Source organism: Channa argus, chromosome 18, assembly GCF_033026475.1.
Source record: "Channa argus isolate prfri chromosome 18, Channa argus male v1.0, whole genome shotgun sequence".
In the NCBI taxonomy this organism is placed as follows: domain Eukaryota; kingdom Metazoa; phylum Chordata; class Actinopteri; order Anabantiformes; family Channidae; genus Channa; species Channa argus.
In genome coordinates, this window is record NC_090214.1 from 2,851,525 (window position 1) to 2,864,356 (window position 12,832).

The following is a 12,832-nucleotide window of genomic DNA, read 5'->3' on the forward strand; positions in this document are numbered from 1 at the left end:
TCCAAGTACATTTACTCAAGTGCTGCACTTACGTAGAAATTTGATGTACTTTATTTTTAGTTATTACTAGAAATTGTGTGGTAAGTACTTTTGCTTAAAGCTGGAACTTAAACTAGCACAAGTTCATGGTTCAAATCCATTCGCTCTGCTCCACCCAGCTCTCCCTCTCCCTGCTACAGTCCACCACACTCTGCACAGCTCTTTAGTTAGTAGTCATTATCAAAATTACAATAAATGAGAAGCCACAAAACATAAAGTAGCTTTAACTAACGACTCTTACTGCTTACTTCCTCCAACACACGCTAAAACTTAATCAAGTGTATTAATGAAGGTTATTAAGGGTATAGAAATACAGTTTGTAGATGTCTACTTGTAAAATTCCCACTGTGTCACACGCACAGGAAGGTTGGACTAAGCCTACGTAATATTTAAGGTCTAAGAAGTTACTGAACATACATCTTACAGTTTTTCTGCTGGTAGGCTGATATTACTAGTACTGGTAAGTAGTAACGTAGCATTTTACTACACTGATCACGTGGTTCATTGTAAATTATTCGGTAAAATTTAAAAAAAAGCCTTTTATTCAGTAAGTACATTGTTTTCCCATTAACCTCTTTACTTTAATAGTAATCGCTTTTTAAAATGCCATTTCACTTTTTTAGCCTGAGTTAGGACAACACTGCTACATCTATTTGATTAAAGTTATTTCCATTTCCATTTCCTAATTCTGATTCTACTGTATACAGTACTGTACTTAGTTGTGGAAATATGAAAAAAATGTGTGAAACATGATACAACAAGACCCCCTAATGTCTCTGCTATGACAAAGAGAAACATCTTACACGTCTTATGCCTCAGTGTTGCATGAATGCATGTTTGATAACCACCTCAGGTAACACCTGTCCCTGTGTGTGAGACTTTGTCCTGGTTTGGCACAGAAGCTGTGATTCCAGGGGGATGAGCAGGCTTTAGACTGAACTTTTCATCTATGACTCTATTTTTTTTTTAATGCTGAGCAAGACAAATCCTGGGATGACACATTGCAGCACACTACTCCTCTCATTTTTTTAAACAGAAGCATTGATTCATTTCCTTCCCTCTGCTACAACACATGCACTCACATTTCCACTCTGTCATAAAATCCATGGCGACAGCATTTGGGTCCAAAACTTGAATGAGTGTATTCATATTATTCTGGCCCTGTGAACAGGGATTATTCAGTAGATTGCGAAATAATGATGCAATCACAACCACAGCACCCCCAACACATACGGGATAGATATCCTTATTATTTGTAAGAAGGTATAAGTTTCATTATGTCTCCTGACCATATTCATATTCCCATATAAACTGTACAAATACTTAAAGAATAAGGCCAGTGATATTATATATTTTTGTTCATATCCCATAAAATGTTTTTTTTTTTTATCTAAAAACAATTATTAGCATCTTTTAGTTTAACTGCCTGGTGGTTAAAATACTCATAGACTCTGCTCAAAATTCCCAGTAATTCACACTATAATCATTAGCTTCAGAGAACAGGTCTGTGAGGATTCCCAGTCATCCAGGTCACGACTGTCCCACAAGTGCTGTTCAGCGTCAACTGGACTTGCAGTTCTTGAAGAGGTTTCACTCCTCTCCCGATGGCTTCTTCAGTTCTGATCGACTGGCTGAAGAACAGACCTAAAAACTCAGTGGAGTCATTAAGTCGTGTCCCACTTTCACGTGCGTTGTTGGAGTCAGAAGTGATGAAAGAGCTTCGTTGTAAGAGTTTGACAAATGGTGTCGTAGTCCACCTCCTCTGTTGAGAGAGGATCTTTCCAGTCTGACGTATCATTTCCTTAACAGCTTGTTCAAAATAACAGTCTTCCCTATCCAGAAGGTGGACACTGCTGTCTTAAGATGCCCTAAGGAGCTGACTTTCCTATGTTGTCTCATGCCTTTGTGAAGTTGTGGTTTCGTGTCTCTAATGTACAAGTCTGTACGTTCCTCGCTGCAATGGACTGCATATAGTACATTTCCCTGCTAATGTCAGGATGTTCTCGTCCTTGGGTTTGACCGTTTCTTGCTTCAGTGTATTGCTGGGTTTGAAATGTGCAGGGAAGTGCTGTTTATTGAACATTCTCCCGAGTTTCAGCAGTGTATGAAATGAATAACGTTCTGTTTTTGTCCTTGTTTTCCTGTCTATTGTGCTCAGGCTCCTAATGGAACTTTTTGTGGATTTGACAAAGGTCCAGTTTGGGTAGCAGAAGGTTTTGAAGGCGTCTTTTACCTTTGCCTCCACCCTTGTCTTCTGGTTGCACACCAAGAAGAAAGAAGAGTCATTATCCATCTAATGAGCCAGGAAAGAGAAAAAAAAGCCCTACCCTGGAGGATTTAACCAGCCAACTTTCACTTAGATTGAAGTAGAGCTTACATGGAAAAGTAGCTAAATATTTTCAACCAAGAAGAAAGAAGTCCAGCTGCCATGACTCAAACTCCAGACATGACTCAACCTCCATCGTAGGACACCGTGGTTCCTTCTGGGTCCAGTCAGAGTTTCTGAACCTTGCTGACAAAATTATTTGAGTTGTTAATTTTGTGGACAGTGTTGCCAACCAGGGGGCTAGTATGGTGGCCAGATGCCTTGCGATGTTGTAAGTAATCTGAACACAGTGTCATTGAAACAGGTCATTAAACTCGGCTTCAACATTAAAGCATTAATAACTGTAATAAAATGCATCAATAACTGTAATAAAATACTATTATAAACCCTGGTGTAAAATCAGCCATTCTGTAAAAAGGGTACTTTTACTTTTGGTACTTCAAGTATTATTTGAGCTAAAGCTTTTTGTACTGTACTTAATGCAACGCTTTCACTTTCTACATTTCTACACTGTGGTATGTTGTGTAATGATACAATTTTTTTTTTTTGTCCTTTCGGCTTATCCTGTGACTTCAGGGTTGCCCCAGCGGATCATTGTCAGCATGCTTGGCACAGTCATTTACGCCGGACCCTCCCCGATTTCTACCGGGCATGGACTGCACAGCTGGGGAGAGGAATGGACTGTTAGGGGTTCAGTGTCTTGCCCAGAGACAATTTGATATAGCCGGGACCGGGGATCGAACTACGGACCCTGTGAGTCCACGGACGGCTGCCCTATCAACTTAGCTACAGCCGCCCCCTTGTGGTAATGATACAATACTTTCACTTACTTAAATTGGTCCAGTATTGTTTTTTCTTGTTTTTTTTTTTTAGTACCATGGTCATTGGCATTTTTAATGAGGAATGTTGTTACAGTGAAGTAGATAGAAGTAATTAATGATTAGTTTTTGTTCACAATAACAATAACGATAATATACAGTGAGGACAATTCATTTATTTTTGCTGTAGACTGAAAACGTTTGGGTCTGATATCAAAAGATGAATATGAGACAATAGGTGTTTACATCTGGATCCATGTATTTACATCTGATACTCAACTCAGAAGATAGCACCTGTTGTTTGAGCCCACCCATTTTTATGTGAGCAAAACTGACAGGTGTGTTTTGTTGCCCAGGTGTGTCCTATGCCATTGATATTCAAACAATAAATAGGATTGACTGCCTATGATCAGTTTCAGATTTGGGCTTTGCCTGTTCAGACTGCATTTATAGTTAGGATGTGATACCTCCATGAAAACTAGAGAGCTGTCTATGGGTGAAAAACGACTAAATGCAAAAATCAATCAGAGCCCTCACACAAACATAGGTCGTACAACCATCTACAATGTCCTGAAGAAGAAACAAACCACTGGTGTGATAAGTAATGGACAAAAACAGCAGTTGATGACAGAAACATTGCGACAACCTAAAACAACTGTTAGTGACGTCAGCAACAACCTCCAAGAGGCAGGAGTGAAGGTATCACAATCTACTGTTTGCAAAAGACTTCATGAACAAAAGTTCACATGCTACACTAGAAGCAGGAAGGCCTGGCTGGAATTTACCAAAAAGTACAGAGATGAGCTTCACAAAATATGTTTTGTGGACTGATGAGACAAAGATGAAAATTTACCAAAGTGATGGAAAAGATCTGCTCATGATCCCAAACACACAAGCTCATCTGTGAAACACAGTGGGGGGGGGTCATGTCACGGCCTGAGCTGCATGGCTTCTTCTGGGACAAGCTCACTAATCTTCACTGAAGATGTAACACAGGATGGCAGCAGCAAAACGACCTCAGAAGTCTACAGAAACATTTTGTCTACCAATTTAAAGAAAGATGCAACCAAACCCATTGGGAAATCCTCCATCATGCAGCAAGATAATGACCCAAAACACACAGTTTCCCCAGTAGCAAGAAGTGGAAGCTTCTAGACTAAGACCTTATGGAGCTGCATTTTACCTGCTAAAGAGGAGACTGAAGGGAGTAAACCCCCAAAAAGAACAAGTGAAAGAGGCAGCAGTGAAAACCTGGAAGAGTCTCACAAAAGAAGAATGGATTTGGAACTAAATATTAAGTCCTTTTCCCTTCATCTATTTTAAGTCCATCTGTTCCAACACTTTTGCTCACATGATAAATGGGTGGGTTCAAATAAAAGGTGCTTGTTTTTCACCCATAGACAGCTCTCTGGTTTTCATGTTGGTTACACCTCTTAATTATAAACGCAGTCTGAACAGGAAGAACCCACATCTGAAACTGAGCATAGACATTCTTGTCCCATATTAATCTTTTGATGTCAAACCCAAATGGTTTCAGTCTACAACAAAACTAAAGGAATTGGCCTCAGTGTTCCAATACTTTTGGAGAGGAGTGTACATAGTGCTGGTACATAGCAGCCTTAGGATTTAAGTAGTAAATAGGAACCCAGCTGTATTCAAATGGTTATAATGTCCCAGTTCCTAAAAGCCATTGTAACTGTCTGACCAAGATGTTCAGTTATTCTTATCGAAAAGTATAAAAACCAGAAATATTGGCATCTGTGAAGTTGAAATTTCTGACAACCTTTTCTGAACAATTATTCGATCGAAAAAGATATCAATCAATTTCCTCTCAAATAATTAATTGAATAATTGTTGCCAGAGGCGGCAAAGTAACTAAGTACATCTACTCAAGTAATGTATTTAACTACAATTTCAAGTTACTTGTACTTTACTGGTGTATTTACATTTTTGTAACATTTACTTAACCACAACTGTGTTTATAAACTAATAAATGTCTTATTGCAGATAAAGCAGCGGGTTAACATCAGCTCCACCTCAACCGCTGCGGTTTTTGTTCCACACAAAGTCTGTATAGTAACACAGACCTTTGCCCTTAGTGTTTATTCATTACTGGAATTGTTACTGTTTTGTTGTCATATTTTCACCATTGGAAAGTTAGTGGGACAAATCTGGACTACACCTGTACATTTTTCATTTTTTAATATTAGGTACATTTTAGAGCATGTACTTAAAAAGAATTTTAAGTGGTACTTTTGCTTTTTGAGTGCTTTTTTTAGTCAAGGACTTACATGTTTTCAGGAGTACTGAGTTTGTGAAAACCAAAACAATGAGCTGCAAGGAGCTAAAAAGCAGCAGTATGTTTAGAGCTTGTGTTTTCCCCAAACTGCCATAAAAATCAATTATTGATAGTTTAAGAATAAACCTCTGGAGCTCATTAACATCAGACAGAACAGGAAGAAAATCCAGCCAATAATCATCCAAAAATCTCACCCTGGGAAAAAAAAAAACCTGGCTGACTAACAAACAACATCCTCAGGTCCTGGCAGTTGTTGCAATTCAAGGGGCGCTGTACAGACTATGTTTAAAGTTAATCACAAATTAGAAAAAGGAATATTGATTACATGGCAAATCAGTTAAGACCTAATCCGTGAACAGTTTGGCACGGCTGTGATTTGTGAAGATTATTTAAACCACATGAATCTCATTAAAGCAAATACAACAAACTATTGTATGAGCCACAGATTTAAACGAGGCAGGAAAATCGGGACTAGAGATGCATCAATCATCACACATTCCATTTACTGCACTGCGGTCTGTGGTAAAAAAAACGCAATCACACGTAGACACAACTTGAGTCTTTAGACTAACGTCGTCAGACTTTTCACACTATATTCATCATTAGTTGGATCAGCCAGAAAAGCTGGACCCCGCCCTGGAGCTTTTAAGCATCTAGGGTGGATTAAAGAAACCGAGGTGACAGCACAGTTATCTGCAGAAATAAGGCAGCATTTACGTCATGTGAAAGATCAACAGCACTGATGGTGAAGATGGTTTTAATGTCAGCAGTCATCTCTATGTTCCTGTTTCAATGTTGCTAAGTGCAAACACACGATCGTCTTTTGAATTAACCTATGACTTGTCCGCCGAGACAGGAGAAAAGTTAAATAAACACACTCGCACAAACACAGCCAGATGTGTAAAAATGTCTCACCATGTAGTCAGTCACAGTCCAGACTGTGACAGTGAAACCATTGGTTCTTCAGATTCCATGCTTCAGCATAGTAAAGTGCAAAGACTTAACCTTAATTTGAGTAGGTTTTTACATCAATATAGAGACTGTTCTCCAAAATGTAGGTAAACATGTAAACCTCAAAAACAGAAGGTTTAGGTTACAAGAAGACTAATTTAGTCAGAGTAAAACAGACCAATGTGGGGCTGAACAATTAATAGTTTGCTAAGTGATAATGCAGCGTAAGAGAAGTGGAAAAAGTGTTATATATATTGCATTATAGTCGATTATTATACTGATTGTTTCAGAGACTTTTCACATTAATGTACTATTAATCAGAGGTGGCATCCATCCAATCATCTATTTCCTGTCAATACTTACCTGTCCGGGGGGGGGGATACACCCTGGGCACCAGTCTATCTCAGAAACGCAGAGAGACACACACAGACAGACAAGCATTCAAACTCACATTCACACCAATTACTGTATTACGGATCTTATTCCCTAAATATTAGGTATCTGCCGACACAGATGCTGATCTGATATTTTAGCCATGCTACAGTAATTACTCAAGCTCAAATACATTATGCTGTAAATTTAAATAGTCGATATGATATAATGAAAGAATAACTGGGTGAATGTGACAGAATAATCTGGAGTCAAGATGGAGCCCTTAGCTGGATTTTTTCCTCTGACAAACAATCTTTGTTTGGCTCTATACAGACACTAGCACTTTAAGCAACAGGTTACAGACCTAACGTTCATTAGTACCAGCTGAAAAGACCGGCCGCCAAAGGGATTTGGCACTTTAACCAGTGCAGCAGGCTAAACATAAGAAGCCGCTGCTTAGTGTGATTGTATTTGCTAAGAATGAGCAAATCAATTCATCAGTGTCTGTTCTTGAAGTCACTCACTAGTTTGTACATATTTAAACTCTCTCTTTAGTTTCCTCTGGAGCACAAAGCTAGAGTGAAGAGTTGCCACTCTACCAACGGAGCAACTATGGAGCAGGAAGTTCCTGGTTCGATCCCCGGCTCCTCCGGTCACATGTCGAAGTGTCCTTGAGCCAGACACTGAACCCCAACTAAGTTGCTCTATGCAGCTGGATTCGGTGTGTGAGTGTGTGTGTGTGATTGTGAGTGTGAATGGGTGAATGTGAAGCAGTGTAAAACGCTTTGAGTGCTAATAGGTGGAAAAGTGCTATATAAGTGCAGAACATTTACCCACCCACCATAGGGTCGGAGGTTTGCTCCCCGCTCTCCCCGACCGCATGTCAAAGTGTCCCAGGGCAAGACACCAAAGCCCCATTGCCATCCTCAGCCGTGCATTGCCAAGCTGATACCAAGCTCAGTGGAAATTGGGGAGGCTTCAGGAAGGTCATCCAGCGTTAAACAAATGTGCCAAATCAACATGTGGACCAATGATCCACTGTGGCAACCCTCAACTTACGGGATAAGCCAAAAAGAAAAAAAAGGGGATGCGCTTTATTTTTCATCCTTCGATCATGTTTTAAAAATGCCACAATTAGCGACAATACCAGTCGTCTGGAATCGACAATCCACCTCTAGAATTCAGCATTTTACTTCCCACTAAATGTGCTGAAGCCAAAAGCCTGAAGAAATCTGCGCCTCTGTTCATTACTCCGTGGCCTGTATCTGTGTATCAGACTGAAATACTCAGACTAAGGACTTTCGCCGTGACAGAGGTTGTGTGACACTCACCGAGATGTCCTTCTGCACTTTCTCATACTCCAGTGTTACAGTGGAACTGTGTTTTGGTGGAGACGGCGTGAGGGTGAAGCTGTAAGCAACAGAGCCCGTGGTCCCTGTTAGCGCCTGTTGAAGGTCCTGGATGTACCTCTCCTTCTGCATCTCCAGCTCCTCTGCCTCCTCATACACTGCTGCCTCACTCACTGCCCAGAGAAAAAGACAAGCCAAAGGATGAGCCTGAATTGGTTTTGCTATAGCAAAATCAAAAGAAATAGAGCAAATTTAGATTCTAGACAATGACAATAACTTTAGACAACATTCAAAGCAAATACGGCATGTGGGTTGTATATTTCTCAAGGAAACAATGTCCTTCAAATAAATATGTCATTGCATTTAAAGAAGGTTTCCTGAAATGAGATAATTCAAGCTGCTGTAGGTCAAAGTAGTAAACCTTCCCCCGTCCAAGCAGCTGCAAATTTCAACCACAGCACCTTCTAAAAGCGTCTCAGGTGTGTGTGTGTGTGTGTGTGTGGTCACACAGGTGAGCAGAAGTCTGTGAGGTCAGACGTGAGGTGTGAGGTCATGCTAGGTGGGACTTTTACCTTCTCCTTTCCACGCATCCTGTCCATTAGTCAGCAGCAACAGGAAGCCTGCACCGAAGTTCTGCCCCTTCCTGTCCACTCGCAGGAAGTACCTGGACTCAGGTTCCGATAAAATGTGGATCTCTTGCACCGACACTTGCATCCCTGCAGATATTTAAAATACAAAATGAATGATCAATCAATGCATTTAAAAATGATTCAATTGAATCATCAGAGAAACAATTTAGGATGACGTTAAAAGCTGAAATTTCTAATCAGGTCATAGAAATCTGATCAAATATATGTAATATCTAGTAAGATTAAGTCATTCTAAATTTTTTTTCTTATGTAAAAAGCACAAAATGTCTAAAACACAGGTTGTTCAGAAACTTGGGATTGACAGTGCGGATTTCTGGACGTGTGTCGAACCCGGTGGAGGCCACAGCTGTTATTAGATCACTTTCCTGGCACCTGTGTGTCGCTCACATATCACCTCCCATCACTGTGGCTTCTTCCAGCTTCCAGCAGCTACTAACTACGCCGCCCGAATGTGGGCCTGCTTTAATTTACAGCAGCAACTCTGACACACTGTGAATTTACGGCATCTGTGCAGCAGGGTCTGCAGGGGGCTGAGCTATTGTCTTATAGAGAGAACAGAAACATATTCAAAGTCCAGAGGCAAAGTGGATCTGTTAACAATCAGAGACCCCATAAGGCTTGGCCACAAGAAACCTAAAAGCCTCCTCAAGAGAAAACACACAAAGCCTGTCTCTTGGTAGCTGCCAACTGTGTGCAGAGCGCAGAAGCACCAAGTTACTGAGCGTTTTGAATGTTTCGGTCATAAATTGGTTACCACTTGTTTTTCACAGTGTAGCACTTTCTTAGGCAAGTATTGGCACTGACTTTGTGTCCTTTTACCATCTCTGGATCTATGGAGAAAATATTATTTTTGACAAAAACATTCAATGAAGGCTGACAGTCTACTTTTAATGGTTTTCTTGATATTTTTTTATTTATTTCAAAACTATTGTGAGGTACAGAGCCAAAGTTCATTTTTGGTTGTTTTGTTTGTTTACCTATTTCCCTTTTTTTTCTTCCATCGTTCCCCTGATTCACCTTTTTACTGTTTATGAAATTGACTTCTAACTAAAACAAACCCATTGTCAAGCATTACACAAGAGATTAGATAATCTGCTGACCGACAGGAGCCACGTTATCTTAGCGCTGTAAACGCTGTAATGCATTAATACACATCCTCTCATTCGGTTTCACAGCAAGCCAAGCAGAGCGACGCGGAGAAACTCATACCTTAGTTTACTGGATTCTAAAGACCGACCACAGCACCAGGTTCCCTAAACACTACCAGACACGATCCTGCAGACACAGCACCCTTTCACACCTGCTTCAAACTTAAGGAAGAACTTGTGATTGGAAGACTCACTCTTCTTCGCAGAAAAATATGTCACGTCTACTGTACGCGCCACTAATGTGGTCTAGACTAAAAAATTGCAACACCTACTGACCGCAAAGAATTCAGATTTCATTCACGCGGTCCCTGTTATGAGTTCAACATTTTAATTTGTTACTTTTTTGATTAATGAGCAAAGCTTTTCCATCATTGTCAGATACCCTGCCAACATGAGACAATAATAAAAATTATATCCGCTAAAGATGTTATTTTCAGCTATGCTATATGCTGAAACTATGCTATGCTACTTACTATGCTACATACTATCATATATTGTACAGGACACTTTATACTGCAAATACAATAAACCATTAAAAGTTATTTTTCTTTAACAAAACCAAAAGCCACATCAGTTCAACATACAGAAAGATATCGAGCATCGATGTAACACAGTAAAAGTTCATGTTTGTACGTGGAAGGGTTCTAAAGGTGCTTATAGTATTTTTGTTTTCTAATATATTGTGAAGTATGATCACTACGCAAACAGAAATGAAAATTAACCAATGTCATGGTAATAGCAAATTAAATTAACAACATATAATTATTATTAATGTAAACACACGTTTGTCTCTACATTATTTAGCTCTAGAGAAGAAAATGTAGTATTTTACTTAAACAACGGTTATCGGGGTTTTCTGACGGCTTCAGCTCTCAACATTCACACACTCTGTTGTTGAGGTTGTGTGTGTACACACACACACACACACACACACACACACACACACACACACAGTGTATGCAGCTGCACGTTAGCTAACAGACGCCGACTGTAAACACACAGACTGAAGCGACAACACAAACTCACACAAACGAAGAAAGAGTCAAATAAACCTTTTGTTAGTTTGCACTTTACCTGCAGCTCCGTGTGTTTGTGTCGCGCGCTCTATTTTTGTGGTATAAATATGATGTTTGTTCTTGTTATTCAAAACACTTCGGAGCTGTAGGGAGGGAAGTGGGTTCCCACGTCATCACCAAGCGACGCAACTAAACGGCCGAATAAATAAAAGGTGACGTCAAAAACGTCCTGAAGTCATATTATCAACAACAGGTATTTGACGTTCACTGTACATTTATTATGGAATGGACTTGGATCAGAATAGTTTTTAATTCCTATATATTTTTGGAACGATATCAGTGCTTTTAATATTCGATTTATTACGCATGATTTTATCTTATGTTTTCAAAATGTGCTTTTTTGTTTCACCTTTATTATCCTTTAGTATCAAATTTATTGTAAAATTGTTGCTTTACCTTCACTATTCAGGTCACCGGCACATGCACAAGCAACAGTCTGAAACCAAAGTTCATTTAAGCCCATTGCATTGGAGTAGCTGGAATACTTGTTCCACATCTATAAATCAGTTAACTGGTACATCTAGATACAAAACTGTAGCAATATTTTTTATGGGTGTTTATGTCGTATTGTCTGGTTTATGGTATCAACTCTAATCCTGTCTGTGTTCCATGCCATTGACAGTTTGTTTTGTTATATTTTATTGCTCTTTGTATGTTCTGTGTTGAAGTTTTTTCATTTGGTTTTCGTCTTTTCTGTTTTGTCTGCTGATTATTTGTTTGACTTTGCCATCACATAAATAAAATTACCCACCGTTTCACAATCAAAGTCTTTCGCAAGTTCTAAAGCAGCAAAATCTTCTGACCACATCACAAGCAATGATTAATGTTTGGAGCTGGAGCAGTCTCCTCTAACATTCCTCATTAGCTGGTTTGATTCTATTAGGGGATAAGTCCTGTGTTATTCTTTTTCTTACGGGCAATAAATCATCGAGTATGTCGCCCATTGAAACTGTGTAACTCACTGATGTGTTCCCAATAGTTTTCCTTTAACGATGGAGGTCTGGGGCACAGAGGAACGAGATAGAGGTATCACTCTTTCACACAATAATTGTTTTGCATTCATTTCTGGATTAGATTTCTTCGTGTGTTTTGTTGACAGGTTACGAAAATGTAAGATATCACCAAATTTATACCTAAGTTACACATTTCTCATGTGGCTGGAACACCCAGGAAAATATCAACTCATCAATAATAAACCTTTTATAATGAGGACTGTTTGTTTGTTCCTCTGTAAGTGTTCCTGCAACCTTTCCCATGTCAAGTTAAAAAGATGTAGCACATTGTTAAGACAATGCATTTTACGGACAATTTGATCACAAAGAACTCACAGTAATAAACTTCCCAGTCAGTGTCTCTCTGTGTTGTTTGGGTTTCCTCGTCCAAGAGGCAAAGGCAACAAGCTGTGTGCCACATGTTGTCAAGCGGGAAATGAAGGGATTACTGATGACCATGATTTAAGTTCTTCAAACACACTGTCTTTCCAAGAATAATGACCCTGTGAGTCTGCTCAGGCATTAAAGTACTTTCTATTAAGTAAACAGACACACACAGGGGTCCGCATCAGCTGACTTTCTTCAGGGATGTGCATGATTGGAGTTCACAGAGCAACGTGTGCAGCTCTCCTACGGGGCATTCAGGTGCATAGTAACATGTGTACAACAGTCAGAAAATCTGCAAATAAACTAATGAAAAAAAAGAGGATACAAAAAGTTGTTCCAGTGTTGTGCAGGAAATCTGGGCCTCACATTCAGCCTCCGTGGGCCCCTTTCAACTTTTTAGTGCATCCACTATTATAATACCTGTG

General features: G+C 39.6%; 1 protein-coding gene across 3 annotated transcripts in view; it reads right to left on the reverse strand.

Moving 5' to 3' along the window:
• LOC137103176 (DNA repair protein XRCC4-like) overlaps positions 1 to 11,158 on the reverse strand; it is a 31,965-nt gene extending 20,807 nt beyond the window's left edge. For 2 of the 3 annotated variants that reach the window (XM_067483245.1, XM_067483243.1), the window contains exons 1-3: positions 11,027 to 11,158; positions 8,727 to 8,870; positions 8,137 to 8,375 (exon numbers count right to left, since the gene is read on the reverse strand). In XM_067483245.1, the coding sequence (XP_067339346.1) occupies positions 8,137 to 8,375; positions 8,727 to 8,868 (381 nt within the window). In that variant the 5' untranslated portion in view covers positions 8,869 to 8,870; positions 11,027 to 11,158. The remainder of the gene's footprint in view (positions 1 to 8,136; positions 8,376 to 8,726; positions 8,871 to 11,026) is intronic. The other variant, XM_067483244.1, reaches the window with a different exon arrangement.
• Positions 11,159 to 12,832: the final 1,674 nt, after the last annotated feature.